Here is a 22,539-nt window from a genome sequence, read left to right on the forward strand (position 1 = left end):
AGGTGAAAATCATGATAAACTTTCTCAACATTTCTTTCAAATGTAGCAAGGATATAGGAAAAGGATCTCTCAACGATCTAGCAGACAGCTTCAAAGCTGCGCAAAAACACAAAAGATTTTGGGAATTTATCTTAGATATTCTCAGAGACAGTACCATCTTTAAATTTTTTTAAAATTTAAATAAACAGCACAGTGATAGGCCCTTTTGGCCCACAAGCCCATGCTGCCCAGTTACACACAATTCACCTACAATCCTGGTATGTTTTGAATGGTGGGAAAAGTCAAAGCTCCCAGAGGAAATCCACACAGACATGGGGAGAACATACGAACTCCTTATAGACAGCGTGGGATTCAAACAACCGCTCCCGATCGCTGGAGCCGTAACAAACTGCTACACTAACTGTGCTGTCCCAACATTCAAACAATGTTCAAAACAAAATGCACCTTGAATATTCTGACCTTGACTTTACCGATTTGAACAGTAAAGATATTGACTTGCGCGCTAATAAAAATCTGAGTGTTAATGCAGTAGTTTGCGCTTGTACAATCTCACTCTTATGAAGCAAATGGTCCAACATGTTTCAATAATCTAACAAGGGAAGCTTTATCAGAAACACAATCTCCAGGGTGTCAAATGCAAAAACCAGAGGATATCTGTTTAAGATGAGCAGAGGAAAGTTTAGGGGAGATGTCAGAAGCAAGTTGCTGATGTGGTTTTTTTTAAAAACACAAGAGAGTGATGGATGCCTAAAATGTATTCCTGGGGATGGTGGTAGAATAGGGATATTTAAATAAATCTGAGATAAGCACATGAATGTAATAAAAATATAGGGTGTGAAGTAGGGAAGAATTAAATTGTTGTAGATTTACATAGGTCAGCACAACATCAAGGGTTGAAGGGGTGATCTGCATTGATTACAAATTAAAAGTGTAATCTACAATTCTGTTTTGGTTCATGAATAATTTACTTAACCGAAGTTAGTAAGAACCCTTACTTTTCCTGTTGCACCTCGAAGCAGCTGCTGCTTCTTTTCTAACTCTTCTCTTTTTGCTGCCAATGCTTGTTGCTCAGCGTTTTCTTCCCGCCACAGGTAGCTAAAGAGTGAAAAGAGCTTGAAAAACATTTTTATTTCATTCTCATACAGTACTCTGTTGCAAGCACTTCTCAACTTGTACACACGATACAAAGCAGCATTGTCCTTTTGTTGCTGGAAAGGCAAACCTAAGAAAGAACAAACTTCACCACACCTGAAGAATTTCAATCCAGGTAAGAACAGGAAATGAGAACATGAGAGAGAGAGAAAAAATAAGTCAATGTAACTCAATGATTCAAAACCCAACTAATTTTCCAATGTCCTTTCAGAAAAGAAATCCACCATCCTTAACTCAAGGTTTTGGCTAAATGGAACTCCAATCAATACCAATGTTGTTTACTAAAGTGGTCTATTATCTTACTTGAGTACAAGCTGGTATGGTCTTTCCACAATCCAAGAATAAATGGAACTATGAAATCAGAACCATAAACATTTAATGTGCAACTTAAATTCAAGATGTGTGATGTAAATACTATATATTTTTAAATTTAGACATGCAGGCCCTTCAGAACAACGAGCCTGTGCCACCCAAATACCCCAATGACCCATGTATATTTTGAAGGGTGGAAGGAAACCAGTGTACCTGGAGCAAACCCACACAGACACGTATATAACATACAAACTCCACAGCGCAGGATTCAAGACTGGATTGTTGGTTTGGTAACCGTGCTTCCCAAAATGACACTTGCAGTCCAATTATAAAATTATAATGTATTCTTTAAACCTACTTCCTCTCACTTTGCAGCTCATCCTTTCTATTTTTCACTTCGTAATATTTCTTGTCAAGTTCTTCCACTCGTGATTTCATTTCAGCCAGATCTTGATCAAGTTTCTAGAGAACATCGAAAATACAAGTTAAATCTATTAATGTTGTCTGGCAAAAAGCTTAATTAAAACAAACAATAACTAAAACAACTTTGGAATTTTTGCACTGCATCTTCTCGACATGTGCAAAAGTACTAATGGAGTGGATCAAAATTAAAATGAAGATGATTTAATATTCAACAACTCAGAGGAGAAAAACTAGACTAAATTGTCTGAAGGACATATACTGATGATGTCAGTTTAAGACATGCACACCCAGAGCCAAGATAAGAGTAACTTTTATCTGAGAATTCCTTTAAGAGCGCAATACTAAAATTTCAATCCACTTTATGTACTCATTTTGTACTGGACTGTTCATCCAAAAGGTGACTTAGATGAAAGTGTAACCACTGAACCAAGGTTGACACAAGATTTTAATTTTGCTTTTGATTCAAAGCATTTTTCATGTTCAAATCTATCCTACCAATGCAATTTCAAGGAGTCGCCTTTATTTAGAATTCATTATAAAGGTAATAACGCAATTTGAAGAATAAGTCCTTTTAAAATAAATTGTCAAAGGGGTTGGTAACTCATAATAATGCTCAAAAGATAGGCAGAGATCTCAATCGTAGGTACATACACTGTACTGTTCCAAATTTTTCTCTTTGTTAGCTTCTGTATCCTCCAGGTCTTTGGTTATTGCAGCAATTTGTCTTTTTTTGTCATTGATAGCTTGATCAAGTGATTTCAACTCTTTTTTAATCCATTTATCTCTTTCTTCTTTTGATGTAAACTGACTTCCTCGACCCTGTTTAGCATACAAATCAGTCCTTTCCTGGGTGGCCTGTGCCAACCTAAGCAAATCAAAAGAAAATGAATGTCAACTACAAGATTACCAGGACCGCAAATAGTTCTCCCTCCATATAATCACAATGAACTTTTTTCATGGAGTGAACCATGCTTTTGGCTAAAATGATTTTCTTCAATATAGTACTATGGCGCACTGCTGTTTCAATGGCAACCATTCTTTCTTTTATATAAATTCAATATTGCAATATGCATCGTCAGTCTGGATAAAATGAATTTAGCATGGCAGATTTCAAACAACTACATGATGAACAAAAGCAAGTACAGAAAATTGCTATAATCTGTTGGCAACAGAACAAAAGCAAGCATTAGCAGGACAAACTGCAGAGGTCTCAGTTGTTCTCTGGGCCTATGGCCAAGTTATCTGTTGCACTGATTTAAGGAATTATGATCCAATCTTTCAAAAAATGAAATGCAAGTTCAAACTGCACCATTAGTTCAAATTACAGTAGTGAAGCAAATAGATTCTTAACTCACATCAAAAATGGCCAAGCTGCACAGAATGTGAATGATGAAGATGAAAGAAGATTCAATGCGAACAAAAATTTTGATTGAAAAAATTTAAGCAAATACCGCAGGAAGATTATCTATTTGTCCAGCAGAAAGAACTGTTCTCAGCTCCTTCTCTCCCATAAGTCATCACAAAATTAACCAGTTTGGAGCAAGTATACAGTTTTAATTGACAAGACAAATACCCCATGACCTAAAATCCACGGTATTATACAATTTAATTCTAATATAGAAACTGCTTCAGTTGAATTTTCAACAATTTAAAGACTTTATAACTTTGTCACATAATATACACTCAACAGTGTAGTGCGCGTCGAAAGAACCAAAGACTTGTTGATCCAAACCAAGGCTTTTATTAACTAAAAGACTGGAGCACATCACAAGTAGGTTGACCTGTCCAGAATGACCTGGTCTGGCTAGGAGCAATCCTTTGAGACCTGCCAGTAGGTGGGGCTACACTCTCAGCCAATCACAGTCATCCTACACTACAATCTGTACATCTACACATTGGTGATAGAATCTGTACTATCACAAACACATTACAGTAATTTTAATTAACACAAAAAACATTAAATTATAAGCAGTAGACGTTTTAAAAGTGAAGTGGAATCAATAACGAAGTTACTCAAACAACAGATGGGATGCTCAGAAGCTCCATACTTTTTCTGATGACAATTCCAGATGTGTAACTAAACTAAAACAGGATCATGGAGAGAAATTGCTATACAGTGGATGTAAAGCTTGAAAATAAGAAAAACTGTACATTCTGTAAGTCCAAGATTTTTAAAAAAATTCTGGAACATCCAGCAGACAAGGCAGCAGCTATGTTAAAATGTCTGATCTGGAACCTTTTGAAAAAATATCCAGCATTTTCCAATTTTATTTATAGCTAAAAGTTTGGTTAGAGATGTTATGATTTTTTTTATTGCTATTCTTATCATGTATCCTCCCAACATATTGTTAGTCAAATGGTTCAGGTGTGGTTGCAATGCTTGGTTGTAGTAGAACATTTCTGCTGACGTAATAAATCATCTGCAAGAAGAATTAGGCATGCCTTGAAATCAAGTTTGAAAAAAAAAATCTTTAAATAGCATCAGAAGGTTCTATTTTAATTAACAAATTCTTGCCCCAAGAAAATTGAACAAAATGAAAAAAAGCACGCTGAATCTATGGGTTAGAAACAGGCTTGAATATTCCATGAATTCTATTTTGGTCATGTGCCCTGAAAACATCTGGCAAGCATTCAGATTTGGAAGTCACATTGATAGTAGTTCATCAAAATAAACTATCATTTATAGTTACACATTAAATTTGACAGCCATCTAAAGGAATCAAAATTACAACCATCTGGAAACTAAAGCTTCTGAGCATCTCAATGTGTTATTAGCACCTCTAAATGACCACTACCTCTATGTTCAAGAACAGTTTCATTCCAACAGCTATCAAACTCTTGAACCTCTCTTTGTTACACTAAAGATGGACTGTCTACACTACTGCGAAGTTACTTTTTCTTGCACTTGGATAACTGTGTATATTGTCTACCTTTTATATTCATTGTCCCTTTTAATTCAATATACACTATTATAACCTCTTTTCAAAATGAAATACCTGTTCAGCTGCAGCAAATAAGAATTTCTAAGCATATTGCAGGAAGTATATGATAATAAACTTGCCACAGTACCCTTATCAGCCAACTATTGGATCCCTATTGGAGCACAATGACCCCTGCTGAAAAATTCAAATAGGCCAAGTATTAAGCAAAGCATTTTCCTGAAACAAGTAACAAAAGCAGCAGCATGCAATGCTATCACAAGTCTGCCGATGCTAAAATGATCCAAGCTGAACTCCAACAAGTTATTTAATTCTGGTCAAACCATTTTCTACAGACCTTGCTATCCCATTTTCTTCCTTCTCTTTAACAGCACTGAATTTTGGTTCTGTTTCCGCCAGTTCTTTTTGCTTCTCTTCTATTTTTTCCAGCAACTTTTGCCTTTCTTTCAAAAGACGTTTCTACAAATAAAAATGTTAAGGTAAAACACGTATAAAACTTTAATGCATATTTCTAATTTTAAATTAATGACAATTCTATGGCTAAATATGATGGATTCTGTATGACACACTGAACAGAACTAAATGAGGAAATTTGCAAACTACGCCCACATTATGATTTCCATCAGTAAGCCAATGCATCATGGGTTTCCAGTGGAGGTACTACAGGATTTAAGTGCCTCTTACTACCTGTACTGTTATAAGTGTGGGCTAGTAGAGACAGTGTCTTTGGATTTTGAATATCCACCTGAACATGGGGACTTCAATAAAGCAACTTAATTAGTAAACTACAGAAAGTAATACTGGAAACATCTTTGCTATACACTATTTTTTATAGAGTTAATTTTACTTAAGGTAGTGTAATGTTTACATTTAATACAGCATTCCCCAACATACATCCGAGTTCTGTTCTAAGCAACCGCTTGGATCTCAAAATGGATGCAAGTCGGACGTTTGTGAGCATGGCATGTAGTCCCCACACTGATTCCATTGTCCCACACTCTCCCAACAGCCTACTGTACCAGTACAGCATTATTTTATCTTGAAAACTGAGAGATGCTGTGATGTACACAATGCCAGGATATCATCTGATGGTCACGATCATATGCGTGCAGCTGTTAGCACTGGTAGACATACAACCAAGCGCAATTTTTATATTTACATATTTTTTCTTTATTTTTTAAAATTTACACAATATTTTTTTGGTTATATGTATGGATGGTCATAAGTAGGGGAGAGGCTGTATTTCAAATCTATAATTACCGTAACTGTGTACAAGTATATTGCAAGAGAAGTCAGATGTTTGATTCTCATCTACAGATGACAGTTGATTTTAAGGAAAATGATAATCAAGTATTTTTGGACTTCGCTGGTTTATTGATGCACGTATTAATTGACTAACATTGTTCAATTGCAAACAAACTACATTTAAGGTAATTTGATGCATCTTAAAAATCCTTTGATCTCTTCAGCTGCTGATGTACCTTACTATACATCTTATATTAACATATTATATTGAAGATTCTCTTGCACTCAATTTACACCTTTAAAATTGAATGATTAATGCAGATTATTTTGAACAATGAATCAATGAAAAGGCCAGAAAGGGAAATACTAAAGGGCAGTGTCTATTTGTGTCTCATTGGGCCTTTAAAAATAGATTGTGCTATTTAACGTTAAAGGTGCTTGTATAAATGCAAAATATCAGAAAAACTCTGATCACTCAGTTCACAAGCCACCCTTTCAATATCCTTGTTTTAAAAAAAAATGGATCTAGTCTGAAGCCAAACCAATACCAAAAAATCTATTTGTTAGAGATGTTAAACAGAAAAAAGAATCATGCAATAATTAACTACACAAAGCAGCCAGTCAATCTATGTTTCTAAAGCTGCTCAAACCCTTAGAGCAATCCAGTACATCCCATTCTCCTTCTCTTTTCTCCCTCCTCCACAGTCCAGCATATTTGTAATATTTAAATATTTATTCAGTTCCTATTTGAAAACTATAACTAAATACATATCCAGGTAGTATTCTCTGTTCAGTACCAATCATTACACAATAAGTTTTCCTTACATCATCCTTGGCAGTTTTTTCACTTAAACTTATGAAATTCCATAGGAATGGAATTTCTTCTGAGAACACATTTTGACATAAAAAGGCATTCCTGTATTTCTCTCTCTGACACTAACTTGTCTTTTATATCAAGAAATAATTTTTCTCAAGTCTAATGTTCCCTTTCATTAAAATGTATAATAATAGTTAAACCGATGGCCAAAGAAGCAGGGAACTCCAATTCTTGCAAAAGCCTGGTTACTCTGTGATCCATATTTCTCTTTTGACCTCACCACCACCACCCTTTCCCCCCCCCCCAACCCCTCTCATTAGATAGTTAATCTCATCATTCCATTACCCTTTGTTCACTGTTTCCAGCCAATTCATCTTGCAGATCCTTTGTCCTCAACTCAAGCTTTGTCCTCTGTTTAATCTGCTCTTGCCGTTCATGAGTTAGTTGCTCTTTCTCTTCCTTCATTGATGAGATTTTTGCTCTCAGTTCACGTGCCACTCTTTCAATATCCTAGTTTTTGAAAAAGATGCTCATTTCAACTACAAGTGGTAAGACAAACAATGCTACATCCGACTTAGTACAAGATCAGTTGAATAACACATCCTGTTGCAGAAAAAAAACTTCCAAAATTTTAATTGGGCATATGTAAGTTAATGGACTAAACTTATTTTATATTTAAAGGTACATTAAATCTAATAAAACTCGTACTCTTAAAAGTTGTATCTTAAGATGTCCTGCACATTACCTGTTAAATCTAAATCAAAACAAATGTCAAAGGCAAAAAGCAGGATTTCTGCAACTCATGTGAAGGATCTTTTCTGTAATTCAGACCATGTTAGGAAATGTTTTGGTTGACATAACTTTCATTCAGAAATCATAATAAAGCAAATAGGGCAAGAAAAATGGTCAGGAAAAAAGATCAAGAAAATATTACCTCCATCTTATCTCTAGCTTCTTGCTGTGCATCACGCAGTTGCCTTGACTTCTCACCACTGGTCTCTCGTTTTGCAGAAAGCTGTAGAAAGATAAAAGTTCTGCTTCAATCATCCAAAGAGAAAAAAATATATAGAAAAATGATTTATCAAATTAACTAACTGAATTCTTAACAAGAAATTCAATCACTGTGAGAAATTTCAAGCTCCCGATACAAGCTCTTAAAAATTGTAAAATAAAAGCCCACTACAAAGTTGGATCTAATTAAGAATACCAGAGAAGCTGAAACACCTGGGGGGGGGGGGGGGGAAAAATATGGGGAAAGGATAGATGAAAACCAACACCACATGATTTGGGACTATTTTCCTCCCAATCGATTTTTCTAATACATATTACATTAATCAGTACTGTAGATACAAGTCCTGGACACAGTGAAAATTTAAACCAACCTGAAAGTGCAATGACACAAAATATATAGCTCCCTCTTACCTCATCAAGTTTGGCACGAGTCTCATTCAGTTCTTGATTGTAAATAGTATATTCCAGTGCTCTTCTCATCTTATCCCATTTCTGATATTGTGCCAACTCTTCCTTTTCATCTTCTAGTGTATGCAGACGTTCCTCGATATATTTCAACAATTCATTGATCTTTTCTCTTTTACCCTCTGCAAAATACACAAAATGATAATTGGTGCACTTATAAAATAAATGCTAAACATCAGATTAAAAATTCATGGACAAATTGCTTGCACTATTGTTTTAAAATTAAACCATTTTTAAATTCTCAGAATCCCTTTGCAACACCACTCATCTACATAGGCAGCCACATGAAAAATAAAATTTATTCTGCCTCCATTCCAACATCTCCAAGCTCTAGAAAACACAGTTTAAACTATAATTATTCCAACATTGATAACATGTTATATTCTTAACCAAACACCTATAAAAACCAAGATGAAGCCACCAATATATTTATCACAAGACTGCTATCACAAGTTATAAAGTTTGCATTCTCAACATCACGATCTGACATACTTGCAATGCTTATTTAATCCAACCAAGATCTGGGACATGTTTATTTCACTAACATCACAGTGAGCTAACACAAAACACAAGTTATACAATCAGAAGGCACCAAAGAATATCCATGAACAAACGAGTGTGTTCATTAATGCTGAAAAGATTAAAGGAGATCTGACATTTGAATAACTCCCCAAAATATGCAAGTTTTTCTTTTCAATTTCCATCTCATTATTGAAAGAATAACTAATTGGATCTTATTCAGTGTTGGTTCATTCCTAATGAGCAAAATAGCCTCCTATATCATTCAATGCACCATCAAGAAAGGCAATCAATAAACAAAATAGAAGAGCTCCAACAAAAGGTAATCCTGAAAATTTACTTTAGACATTTGGCATGGTAACAGGCCACTTCGGCCCACAAGCCTGTGCCGCCTAATTACACCCAATTAACCTGAAACCCTGGTACTTTTAGAATGGTGGGAGGACACAGAGAGAACGTACAAACTCATTATTGACAGTGCAGGATTCGAACCCCTGTCCCAATCGCTGGCATTGTAACAGCATTGCACATATGTACCTTTTATTATTTCAACTTTGGTTAAAAAAAATTGTCAAAAGAGAGTTGGAGCTTGCTTACCAGTTTCTTTCATCAGATTGATACTCTCCTCTTTACGTTCATCATATACTCTTGTACCAGCAACTTCCCTCAAAAGTTTCAGTCGTTGAGAGTCTGGTGCTGTTGCCATTTGATTAATCTAATCCAAACAGATACAAACATTCATATGCATACATTTTTAAAGATGGCGGAGAAAATATTCACTTCTCTGCAACATTAATGGAAATGACTGAAGTCACATAAAAAGTCTGCAACAATCTCCAAGGCCCATTTCAAAGTATCATTTCAAAAACACATGATAAACTGATTGCTCAAGCTGCAATAAATTCAAGACCCTGCATTGAAAGAAATACAATTTATCCCATTCAGAAAACAGCAACATCTTGGAGACACGATAGAGCTTCATCAAGGTCTAGGTTCCCACAGAAGCAGCAATAACTGGATAATGTAAAAATCAATAATGGGGTGATGGTGGACAAGATGCAAATTGGCCAAATGGCTTGAAGATTACATGGTGTAACATAGCAATCCCATAAATATTTTGCCATGTGCCATATTAACCAGTCTTTAAATATGATCAGATTCCCGAAAGCTATAAATGTATAATACATATAAAGAGCCATAATTTTATGCTTTAGTTTTCAAATTATGATTCAAATACATATTACACCCCTTCAGAAAATGCTGCAAAAAGTTGAGTTAATTAAACAATCTAGCTTTTATACCAAGGTGATGATTCATGCTGAATTCATAGTGAGTAAGACAAAGCAAAAATGAATCATACAGTGACTATTCCAAACCAACCAAAGTGGAATAAATAATTGATAAACAATGCAAGTGTGGAAAGCTATCCTAAAATTTACACGCTCAAAACTATTTTTTGCCCCACAAGCAACCTGCAAATTATCATCTTGTTAATGAGCAAAGGGGCTTGTGATATTTACTACAAAACATTTTATATTCCACCTGCTGGTAGATATTCTGCAACAGACAAAATAATGATGGATTTGTGGAACAAGTTTCATTAAGCTACTAAACAATAACAGTTCAATTTTAGTAAGGAACTATTTTGATGTCCATTTTAAAGCAGCATATTAAGTTACATTTTTATTTCTAAATGGGCAGTTTATATTTGGAACTTTTAAATTCTAAGTGGACTTCAGGAGGAAATCAGGAGAACACGAACTGATCCTCATCAAGGGGTCAGCAGTGGAGAGGGTCAAGAACTTCAAATTCCAGGGTCTCAACATCTCCGAGGATCTGACCTAGAGCCTCCATCTCGATGCAATCACAAAGAAAGTGGGCCAGAAACTACACTGTGAGGAATTTGAGGAGATTCAATATGTCACAAAAAACTCTAAAACTTACAGGTTAGAGCATTCTGACTGGTTGCACCTCTGTTTGGTACAGAGGTGCCAATGCTCAGGAAAAAACTCCACAGGGTTGTTAATCCGGCCTGTGACATCATGGGCACCAAGTCTTCACCTCATCGAGAATATCGACAAAAGGCAGTATCTTGAGAAAACAGCCTTTATCCTCAAAGACCCCCACCACCCAGGCCATCCCCTCCTCACTCTGTTACCATAGGGAAATAGGTACAGGAGCCTGAAGATGAGGACTCAGGGGCACAAGGACAGCTTCTTCCCCTCTGCCATCAGATTTCTGATTAAATTATGAACCACATACCAGCTTTGCATTGACTTTTTCATTCACTATTTTTATCGATTTTGTATGGTGGTTTATATAAATGGCCTCAAAACAACAAATTTCGTGACACATCCATGACAATAAATTCTGATAAATTATTATTTACCCTACACTCAAACTTCTGAAATAAAAAAAAATTCGACGCAACAAAAATAATCAAATTTACACACAAAGGAAAATACATGGATCTGTATCAATGTGATCTGGCATTTGGTGGGACTCCCAATTTTCACCTAATGAACAAAATTGTAACACAAGTCAATTATTTGTTCATACCATTTATGATTTAAAATGTTATAATCACAATACAAAATTTATCATTATGAGTAAAAGGGTATGAGATTCAATGGGTATATGCTAGGTTAAATAACTCTCTCTAAGTTGGTGAGATAGCATGAGCCTCTTCACCCTTAATCACAGCTGTCATTCGGTTTAATCTATTTTTGTGTTCTGACATTTTTTACATCGTGAAAGGCTCCCAGAGAAAAGTAACATTCAAAGCAGCATTAGAAACACCGAAATGTTGGAGGAACTCAGCGGGTCTTGCACCGTCCATAGGAGCAAAAGATATAGAAGTGGAAGTTTCGATTCTGAGCCCTCCGTTGAGGTAAAAGTAAAAAATCAGGCAGGCGCATAAATTAAAAGGGAAAAAAAATTATACAGCTATGGACGCTGCAAGACCTGCTGAGTTCCTCCAGTGTTTCTTTTTCTACAAGAAAGAGTCTGCAGTCCTGCATTCACACTTAATGAGAGAAAGCTGCACGATGCTAGCAGATTGTTATATCTGTTCAAAACGCAGTCAAGGAGGATATGTGGATTGAGCCATTAAGATAAGCAAAAAAATTCATTTTCTGCTGTCCTGCAGATCCAGACCACTATAAGCACAAAACGCATCAATTATCTTCAATCTCTCAACTGCATTGTTGACTCCAGAATACTATTTGATATGCCAGGCTTCAACTTTGTTTCATCAGGAGTGCAACATCAGAAGCACAATTTAACAAAACTTTGATCCACGAGTTCTGCATCGAAAAATGAGTGCTGTGGAGCTGCTGTTACAGCAACGCTGCTGGTGTGGACTCGTGGAGTGTGGGTACCAGAGATACAGTGTTCTCCCACAAAGTCCAACCTCCCAATCTGACCATTGTTGCCTCTGTACAGGTTTTAAACAGCCTGTTAAAGGAGCCAATGGTGGTTTTATTTAAAATCCTGCGATTGCAGGATATGGACCAAAGATTGCAGCCATTTTGATCGGCGGTATCCATGAGGTGGTGGGCTATTGCTTACTCGTGGCGTGGAACCCACGCAGGCTTAGAGCTACTGGAGACTGTGGTCAAAGAATTCACACCAGGCTGTGGATTGCTGGAGACTGCCTCGATATTGGCTGAAGGGGTACCAGGTATTGGAACCAGGATGTGAGAGAGTGCCAAGGGTTTCCTGATCATGACAGAGGTTAGGATCTGGAGCTTGGGTTGCCATTGGTTTGGATTGGACACTGTGTGGTTATGGGAGACCTGGAGGTGAATCCATGAACACTCGTTGCTTCTGAGGGGACCATCTTTTGCTTCTCTATCTCTATCTGTAAGAGGCACCTGGCAATTTCTACTGATGACAAATCGGTTTGTCTTAAGGCTAATTTGTGTAATATCTCACTGTTTTTATTATGACTTTAAAGGAAGCTTGAATCTTGACTTTCACTTGGACAGAAATAGCAAACAGCAGACACCATACAGTATTCCAATGGCAAGCAATGAGAAATTGGAGGGAGTCATTGGGACAGAGAGCATCCATGGTTAGAAATGGGTTCAGTCAACATTTTTAGTCAGGGCGCTTTCTCAAGACTAAGGTGGAAGGTGACATCAAAGGAAAAAAACTAGAAAGTGCCTGAGATAATTAAGGATTGGATAAAAAGATGGGAGAAAAGTAAAGACAGCAAGGGTTCGAGTGAAAGGTAGAAAAGAGTTGAAAATAGAAGGACCTGATAGGGTTAGGGGTTTACCTAAAAGTCAGTATTTATGCCATTGAGTTTAAGGCTACCCAGCAAGAATATATGCTAATCTTCAAGTCTACATTTAGCCTGGGTGAGGATGAGGACAGACACATCTGTGGGCATGGTAAGGGGAATTCAAATGATTAGCAACTGAGAGTTCTTGCTTAGATCAACAGACAAGAGAGCAGGCCTATGGACCCAAGCTAGGATTCCTGATTGAAAACCATTTTAATTCCCCTTAACATACCTACAGAGAGATGTCTAAACAAAGCCTCATTAATTGCAAAGTTGAGGCTAAATGCAAGCATAAGAAACATCAGGTCACATTCCTCCTGGGCAGCCTTAAACTCCATGTCATGAACATTTGATTTTTCCGATTTTAGGTAACCTCTGCCTTTATCTGGTTCCACCTCAACTATACCCTTTTCCATTTTAATTTTTCTCTCCAATTCTTCCCCATCTCGACCAATTTCCCATCATCTTTTAGCCCAGTGGATCTCAATCTTTTTCTTTCCACTCACATACCACTTTAAGTAATCCCTACGCCATAGGTGCTCTGTGATAGTAAGGGATTGCTTACGGAGGGATTGTATGTGAGTGGGAAGGGAAGGTTGACCCAATTGTTACTGAAATATTTTGCTTGAGAAAAATTATCACTGGTCCATTTCCTTTGGAGTTCTGAAACCTTGCAAATAACGAGTCAAGAAAAATTATCATTGGTCCATTTCCTTTGGAGTTCTGAAACCTTGCACATAACGAGTCAATTAAGTACGATTAAAATAGAGGTTTTCAATTTTTTTCTTTCCACCCACTTACCATCTTAAGCAATCCCTTACTAATCCCAAAGCACCTATGGCATGGGGAATACTTAAAGTGATATGTGAGTGGAAAGAAAAAAGGTTGGGAACCACTGTTTTAACCTGTCCCTAGCTTCTTCCCCAACTCTCATCTCCCCCCACCTTGATCACACCCTCCCACCTTAGTCTTGATAAAGAGTTCCAACGCAAAACATTGCCTGAAACCATTTCTACCAATGGATGCTGCCTGGCCTGCCTTAAATCCCTCCAGCTTCTCATCGTTTGTTCAGATTCCAACATTTGCAGCTTTTTTGTGTATCCCTGACAATTTGCCACTTTCGGACAACAGAAATGCAAGTCCTTTGTGCCATCAGCAGCAACTAAAGAATATTCAGGCATTGGGTGGCAAGATTTGCAATGGCCCAGTGATATTTTTGTTTTGGGGGAGGGGGTTCTCAAAGAGTATGCAAAATAATTATGAAAATTACTCGTCCTCTTCCATCTGCTCTGCCTGTAAAGTCAATTTCAATCTCAGTCAATCTCAAAATAGTGTCAGATGTCAAATCTGTACAACTCTTACCACACAAAACAATTGCACATTTCTCTTGCCCAGTTACACACCCATGACAAAATAACAGCAGACAAATCCTCACAGTTGAAAGGAACAGAACGCTTTTGAGACAAGTATAGTCATCATATTAACTTTGCCAGGTTAAAATGGACTCCATGAAAACTGTGCATGTCCTTTTTTTCCCCCTCTAACCTAATTAAATTGTCCACCAAAACAGTCTCAGAAGGATGTTAACTTTTATTTCATAAATCACTATAGGAAGATAGCTCTTTAGATTGCAGATAATTGAAAATGGACCTTGTTGGCAATAATCAAAAACTCGTAACACGTTAAACCAAACTGATTAGGCCCTTTATGTAATTCAGACCAATTTGGCTGCCAGAGTTCAAAGATTACATATTTTAACATGTTACGAGTTTTTGATAATGACCAAAAGAAAAATAGGAATTAAATTAATTTGAAATGAAAGTAAATTGAAAAAGATTTTACAATGTACAAGAGAAACCCCTGTAAAAATATTCTTTAATCAGAAAAAGGAACTTGCACTTTAAATTACCTTTCCTTGCTTAACAATGTAGTAAGGATTGCTTCTGGAAAACCCAGCACTCTCCAAAAGATTCATCACATCATTCTTCCTAATGAACAAATACAAGATTGAAGTATGAAATTAAATTTGAGATTCTAGACACAAAAATATCCCAACAAACCATCTGAAGCAATGCAAATGTATAGCTACCAACCTTATATATAAAAAAATCATACCATCACATAACAATGTCTCACATTTCAAAATGTAATGACCTTTTAGAAACAGTCAACATTTTTTAAAATGTTACATTTAACCTCATGTATGAAGAGGCTAACTTGAGTTAGTGTGTGAGCAGCATATCACAAGGAAATAGCAATTATCAGCGGGGTGCCTAACCTCAGTCACTAGTGAATTTGTCTTTCCACCTTCTTAACTTGGCACTATCACTTGGCACTACTGCAACTAGTTCCCAGATTCCTTGTCAAAAAAAACCTAATACTAAAAAAACCATTGATAACCTTGACAATAAATTTACGATGTCTACCAGACATCTGCTATAAAATTCATCATTAGGACAGAGACATTACAGTTAAGGCCAGTATTTTCTGCCTTTCTTCAGTTTCCCTGAGACAGTCGAGCCAGTCTGCTTTTCTGAACCACAAAGCAGTTTAAGATAACCAAGTGGCCTGCTAGGCAATTTCAAAACAGCTGAGAGACAACAATCTTGGAGTGGGAATTGAGATGCATAGAAGATGGAACAGGTAAGGATGTCAAATTTGTTTCCCTAAAATGACATGAATTAGGTGGACTTGTTTATCAATGTGACACCTTCATGGTCACTTACAAGATGAACATTTCTTCATCAAATTAAAATCCAAATGATTTTCTTTTGAATTAGAAGTCCAACCCACTGGTACAAGTCCAGGAGCATTACCATCTTCTATTCGGTACCAGACGATAAAATAGTTTCATAAATCAGTCATCAAAACTTAAATTATCTTAATACACTTCAATAAATTAGAAGTAGAAGAACTTTTAGAGCTGCATGTATTAGTTTTTATTTCTCTTATGGCTAAGTGGGCAGTGTTGCTCGGATGGAGGGACGTTGCGCCGCCTAAACGTGCTCAATGGCTATGTGAAGTCATGTTTAAATTTAGAGAAGATTAGATGCTCAATTTCCAATTTGAATTTAAATTTTCAAATACTGTGGAGACCATTTTTGAATTAATTTTGGATTTGTTACGAAGCTAGAAGTATTGACTAATGAAGTAATTTATCACTCTAATAAGAATTGTCTTCTTTTTCGTTTTTTTAAGCCAAACAGCTTCTTTCTTGGCAGTGGGTTTAGATTTTCCTTTTTTTTTAAAATAAAAAAATATCAAAACAATATAATCTGTTTGATTAAAATGTGAGTACCTTGGATGAAATGATATGATTTAAGTATAATGTATCCTTTTGAACTTTAACATAGATCCATATGTACTCTGTATTTTTGGATGTGAAATTTCAATGTTAATAAAAATAGTGAAAAAGAAATAGAAACTTTTAAACCTACGTCACCATTTTCTTGTCCAGAAAATACTGATCCTTCTTTGCCCCAATAACACGACGAAGAGAAACCTCTTCTTTGTCAATCTACGAAATGACAAATATAATTCTTTAACAATTATAAACTATGCTATCAGAATACATTTCTCCAGATCCTAAACACAAAATTAAAATAGCATCTCAATCAGGACAATGATTTCGAAGTTTTGTTGCCATGATATTTACAGTACAACTCCAATTATATGAAATTGGATTGTCCAAAATCCTAATTTATCCAAATTTTTAACAGAGCAGAATTGACCTCATGGGTTGAAAAAGATTCACTCGACATGAAATTAGAACGATTGTCCTCATTTCAGGTAACTCCTTCCCCCTCTCTTTTCATTCCTTCTTTACCTTCCCCTATTGACTTTTCTCTCCAACTCTCCCTCTCAAACTGCTTGCCACCGTCTCCCAGCCGCAAGTGGTCGGAAGAATCCCCGGTATGCGTGTGTAGTAGGCTTAGGGGAAGATATGGAGTTGAGACTCAGGAGTCAGGAGCTACGGTGACTGGGGAGGCAGGAGCCCGTTGACTCGCCAGTGAGTGTTGTACCAGCCCGTGGATCGGCAGCGGTTGGGACATGTTGGTGAACGGTGATTTTTATTTTGGTGAGAATTAAATATTATTTTAGAGCTTAAAGTTTTCCCTTGTTGTTTGTTATTGGTTAAACAGTGATACAAGTGATTGGCTGTTACTACTGGGCTGTTTTTAAAAAATGACCAGTTCTCCAAAAAACATTTATCTGACATAGGCCCAATCTTGACCATTTAGCATAATCAGATTTGTACTTTATTTTCATTTTCCTAAGTTTTTTCCATTTCCATACAATCAGATTCATATACATACAACTTTTGTAAATCACTGATAAAAATTAGCATTCAACTCCCAATTTGCTCCTTTTAATATCACTACATAATCAGACATGAAAAAGGGTAGAATATCCAACATGTACAGATTTCTTTGGTCCACCTCCCACCAGTATGTGCGTATAAACGTGTGCATGGACACACACACACAAATATAGTACAGTATGTTTAATTTTAACTTGTTCATTTACTAAACACAAGATTAAGCTTCTCCATCATACTCAGCAGGTCATGACCATATAACCATATACAGCACAGAACAGGCCAGTTTGGCCCTACTAGTCCATGCCGGAATAAATCCCCACCCTCCAAGTCCCACTGACCAGCACCTGGTCCATACCCCTCCAATCCTCTCCCCTCCATGTAATTATCCAGTATTTCCTTAAATGTAAATAACATCCCTGCTTCAACCACCTCCGCCAGAAGCTTATTCCACATCCCAACCACCTTTTGCGTGAAGAAATTTCCCCTCATGTTCCCCTTCTAATTTTCCCCCTTTAATCTCAAACCATGGCCTCTGGTTTGAATATCTCCCGCTCTTAATTGGAAAAGCCTATCCACATTGACTCTCTCTGTCACTTTTAAAATCTTGAACACCTCCATCAAATCCCCCCCTCAATCTTCTACGCTCCAGAGAAAAAAGCCCCAGGCTGCTCAACCTTTCTCTGTAACTCAAACCCTGACATCCTGTCAACATTCTCGTGAACCTTCTCTGCACTCTCTCTATTTTGTTGACCTCAAGTTTGTCTGTACATCTTGCTTTCCACAGGAGTACCAGGAAAAGAGAAAGGAAGCAAGCCTATCCCAAATCAGGAGTAACAGGGAAAGAGAAAGGAAACAAGCCTATCCCAAATGATGTTTGAACATTTGACAAATACTGCATTAATCATGACATGACTCGTGGCCTGGTTTCTAGGAGCACGTTTCTCTCCTAATTAAAAGGCATGGTTACAGAGGCCTCTCGCAACAGGAAGAAAGCAACATAGGAAAATATATACAATTAAGTTAACACAATATTTATTTCAACTCGATGAATAATCCACTTACAGGTAACCGGTTGTCTGAATTGTCAAATATTATTTCAACAAATGCAGAAATAACACGAGGTCCAGTTCCTTCCTAAAGGGCATTCAAAAATGTTAATAAATAGTCAAAAATTCAACTGAATTCCAGAACAGAAGGCCTTAATGAGTAAAATAGACTGAAAATAAAAACACTAGAAATTTGAAATAAAAATAGAACATGGCAGGAAAATTCAGATCATGTGGTATCATGGTAAGACAAACAGTTAATGTTTCAGGCTGAAGATACTGTGCTTCACAGAATCTGATAAATCGTCTTCAACCTGAAATATTAACAACTTTCCACAGATGCTGACTGACCTGTTGATATTTTCAGCAAATGACAAACTGTCAGAAGAACTCAGAGTGTCAAGACACAGTCAACGTTTCAGGTTGAGATCTCATCTCACGTCACTGGCCATAACTTTGCAGAGGCTGTATGCCTAATGAGTTCTTTCAGCCGTTCATCTTTTGCTCTAGATTCCAGCATCTACAATCTCATTGCCTGTTGATTTTTTTTTCCCCTCAAGGAGATAAATAGGAGACTGCGGATGCTGGAATCTGAAGCCAACACAATCTGCTGGAGGAACTCAGCAGATCAAACAGCAACAGTGGGGGGGGAATAATAGTCAACGTTTAAAGATTTTCCAGCATTGGTTTTAATAAATGAAAAACAGATTGAACAGTTTCCTCAATTAAATAAACACAAAGGAAAATTGAATAAGTAGAAATACACAATTCTATTAAATTAATAAACAGATTTTGCATTTGTAACAAGATAATTGACCTGAAAAAATACATTTTTTTAATCTCAAGTGCTTTATTTCCAGAATATATTCAATGTTTTCTATTTTTGATTTTGCTCCAGCTTCTGTTAAGCCTAGAATTGCAGGATTCTCAGTCATACTATTGTGTAAGTACTGTATACCAAGTAATAAACAAAAGAAAGATGACTACCTCAGCCATTAGAACCATGAGTATTAATCATGGTTTAAAAAGTTATCAAACATATTTATAGGAACAATTTTCTCAAAATAAAGTTCCACAAAATATTGTGTTTAATTAACAATCATAGATGAACTATTATGGGTCCACTTACATGTAGCAGAGCAAGTCTTTGCTCTGGACGAAGATGGCTGAACTCATCGCTAAGCACAAACTGGATAGCTACAAGTATTAAATAATGGAAGATAACAGAAAGAAAAAAAGTTATATCAAATAAATAAATGTCTTCTTTTCCTAACAAAAGACAGCCATTTGGCATTGATAATATGAAAGAAAAAAAGTTATATCAAATAAATAAATGTCTTCTTTTCCTAACAAAAGACAGCCATTTGGCATTGATAATATGCTCACTCTTAGAACACCTTCAATACCATTCCCTTGTTTATTACCCTATAGTCTATTCTCTATGACATACCCATCAACTTCCCTGATTTTTCTGCCATCTCGTTACTTTAGAGGTATTAACCTACCAGCATACAGTAAGTTTCTGATTAACCAAAAATCAATCGATCAAAAATCCGAAAGCTTTTTCAGGTGAGACAATGTCACAATTTGAAAAAAAGTTGGAAAAAAATTTACCCACCATGCACAAGTGGGGCTACAGGGAATCAGTTTTATAAAGGAGGCATTTGTTCACAGATTACACAATGAAGGATAGCACTGATCAATTTATTTATTTACATTTTTTTGCCATCAGATACTGCAACTTTTTGATACATTGCATTGTAGCATTCTCAGAATTTGAATTGAATATTGCGCTCTCTCCCCACGCACCCAAGTTGCACTCTCTCCCTGCCCGAGCCGCGCTCTCTCTCCCCTCTCGCCACCTGAGCTGCACTATCTCTGGGTGCAAAGAAAATGTTTGAAAACCACTGTTTTAATCGTACCTAAATGACTCAATATGTGCACAGTTTCATAACTCCAAAGGAAATGGGCCAATGACAATTTTTCTCAAGCAAAATATTTCACTAACACTTGGGTCTGGAGCAGTGATTCTCAACCTTCCCTTCCCGTACCACCTTTAGCAATCCCTTATTAATCACAGAGCACCGATGGCAGAGGGATTACTTAAAGTGGTATGTGAGTGGAAAGAAAAAGGTTGAGAACTACTCGAACTGAAACCAAAATGTTTGTGGAAAAAAAATCCTATTCCGTAGCAAGGCATAACCTCGACGACAATAAAATAATTTTTTGTTTTGTAAAATCAAGCAGCTGCTATTTTTCAGATGACTGACTTAGTTAAACAATATTGATCAGAAAATGGCAGCAATTCTCTAAATTAATTGGTAGGTATTCAGAAAATGTTATTACACCAACTAAGATTACCACCTAAAAAACTTTATAAACTTAAGCTTCATCAACTATTTTCCTTCTAAAGACGTCAGCCGAGAAAATAAGCAAGATACTTTTACATACACCATTCCATACAGCATTACAACAGCATTCCAGTCCCTGGCCAAAAAAATTAGAGAACTACCAACCCAATATTTCCACCTTCCCCAATTAAGCTTCCAATCTAGAATTCTTATACCATCATACAAACAAGGCCCCTCATTTATTCCTGTACTCAACAAAATAATTGCCAATCTGATTGCAACCTGAAGACCCAACTCCACGGTAACCTTTCACCCCTCTACTCATCAAGTGCATACCTAGGTCTTAAATAGGCTCAAAGACAATTTCCACCACCATATGAGGAAGGCCATTCCAAAGTTATAGACCTCTCAAAGGAAAATATTTCACCTTATCCATCTTATTTGAGAAATTCCTTATTTTTAATTGGTGGGCACGAATTCTAGACTTATCCACAAGAGGAAACATCCTCACCTCATCTACCCTGTCAAGAGAGCTTGGGATTTTTAAATGCTCAATCAAGTTCCCTTTTGTTCTGTTGAAATTCACCAAGACAGCCTTCCTCATTAAATAACCTATCCTATGCATTGCAGTACTTTATCTTAATCCCTGTTCAACATACTGGTTACTCCTGCTATTCCCTTAAAAAGTACTGCCAATAACACAAGATCATAAACCAAGTGTATAAATTCACGAAATTCCCAAATCCAAGATGGTTGCCATTTTCGAGCTAATAAATCTAATTCACCTAAAGCATATGCTAAAAAAAATTTCTAAGTAAAAACAAATCCTGATATAAAGAATCAGACCTTACCATAGAAGAAGTTACTTTTTCCAGATCCATTCCGACCAACTAAACAAATAAAAATAAATATTAAAATTCTTTATTTCCACTGTATAAATTTTTCATTTATTATTGACAAACCGATAAAATCAAAATCAGTACTGAAATATAAAATTAAAAGGGTTTGAGGTCACATGCTATTTCCTCTAGCTTATACTAAGTTTGGCACTGATTATCCAAATTTAAATTTATTTACAGCACAGTAGAAGCCAATTCTGGCCACTTCAACCCACGCCACCCAATTTATCCAAAATTACCCTACATCCCGTTGCATATTGGAGGGTGGGAAGAAACTGGAGCACCCAGGAAGGCCTAAGCAGACATAGAACATACAAACTCCTTAAAGACAGCAATGATTTGAACCCAGGTCACTACTACTGTAATAATGCACTACCAACATTGGTCCTATATCAAGACAAGCATTCCACCAGTGGTTTTAAAATACAAAACAGATATATAACATCACTTTATGAGCACAAACTTTGATTTATACAAAACTAGGATTTAATTTCTGTTTATTGATATAAATTGGGCTAATAACGAAGGTTTTTGTTCTTTCAGAAACTATTTCAAAGTCTCTATACCTAGCATGAAACAGGAATTGGGAGCATCATCACTACAAGGATGTATTTTTGTCTCTCATTTGAAATATCATATCACAGTAACTCCATAACAAGCATGACACACTTTTTCAGGTGTATTGTGCAGAGAAGAGCATTATCTACGATGATCCAATAGCACATTTTATGCATAATAGCTCATAAAAGTA

The 22,539-nt window shown here is 36.4% G+C and overlaps 1 protein-coding gene across 1 annotated transcript in view; it reads right to left on the reverse strand.

The window, feature by feature from the left end:
* Nucleotides 1-22,539, reverse strand: part of smc3 (structural maintenance of chromosomes 3) — a 60,955-nt gene that overhangs the window by 32,775 nt on the left and 5,641 nt on the right. Inside the window, exons 3-15 of the mRNA XM_069900084.1 lie at nucleotides 21,741-21,779; nucleotides 19,668-19,735; nucleotides 18,555-18,626; nucleotides 16,609-16,688; nucleotides 15,081-15,159; nucleotides 9,481-9,598; nucleotides 8,311-8,486; nucleotides 7,823-7,903; nucleotides 7,234-7,398; nucleotides 5,164-5,285; nucleotides 2,539-2,752; nucleotides 1,823-1,926; nucleotides 996-1,095 (exon numbers count right to left, since the gene is read on the reverse strand). Of these exons, the coding sequence (XP_069756185.1) occupies nucleotides 996-1,095; nucleotides 1,823-1,926; nucleotides 2,539-2,752; nucleotides 5,164-5,285; nucleotides 7,234-7,398; nucleotides 7,823-7,903; nucleotides 8,311-8,486; nucleotides 9,481-9,598; nucleotides 15,081-15,159; nucleotides 16,609-16,688; nucleotides 18,555-18,626; nucleotides 19,668-19,735; nucleotides 21,741-21,779 (1,418 nt within the window). The remainder of the gene's footprint in view (nucleotides 1-995; nucleotides 1,096-1,822; nucleotides 1,927-2,538; nucleotides 2,753-5,163; nucleotides 5,286-7,233; nucleotides 7,399-7,822; nucleotides 7,904-8,310; nucleotides 8,487-9,480; nucleotides 9,599-15,080; nucleotides 15,160-16,608; nucleotides 16,689-18,554; nucleotides 18,627-19,667; nucleotides 19,736-21,740; nucleotides 21,780-22,539) is intronic.

This window comes from Narcine bancroftii, chromosome 10 (assembly GCF_036971445.1).
Source record: "Narcine bancroftii isolate sNarBan1 chromosome 10, sNarBan1.hap1, whole genome shotgun sequence".
NCBI classification, from domain to species: domain Eukaryota; kingdom Metazoa; phylum Chordata; class Chondrichthyes; order Torpediniformes; family Narcinidae; genus Narcine; species Narcine bancroftii.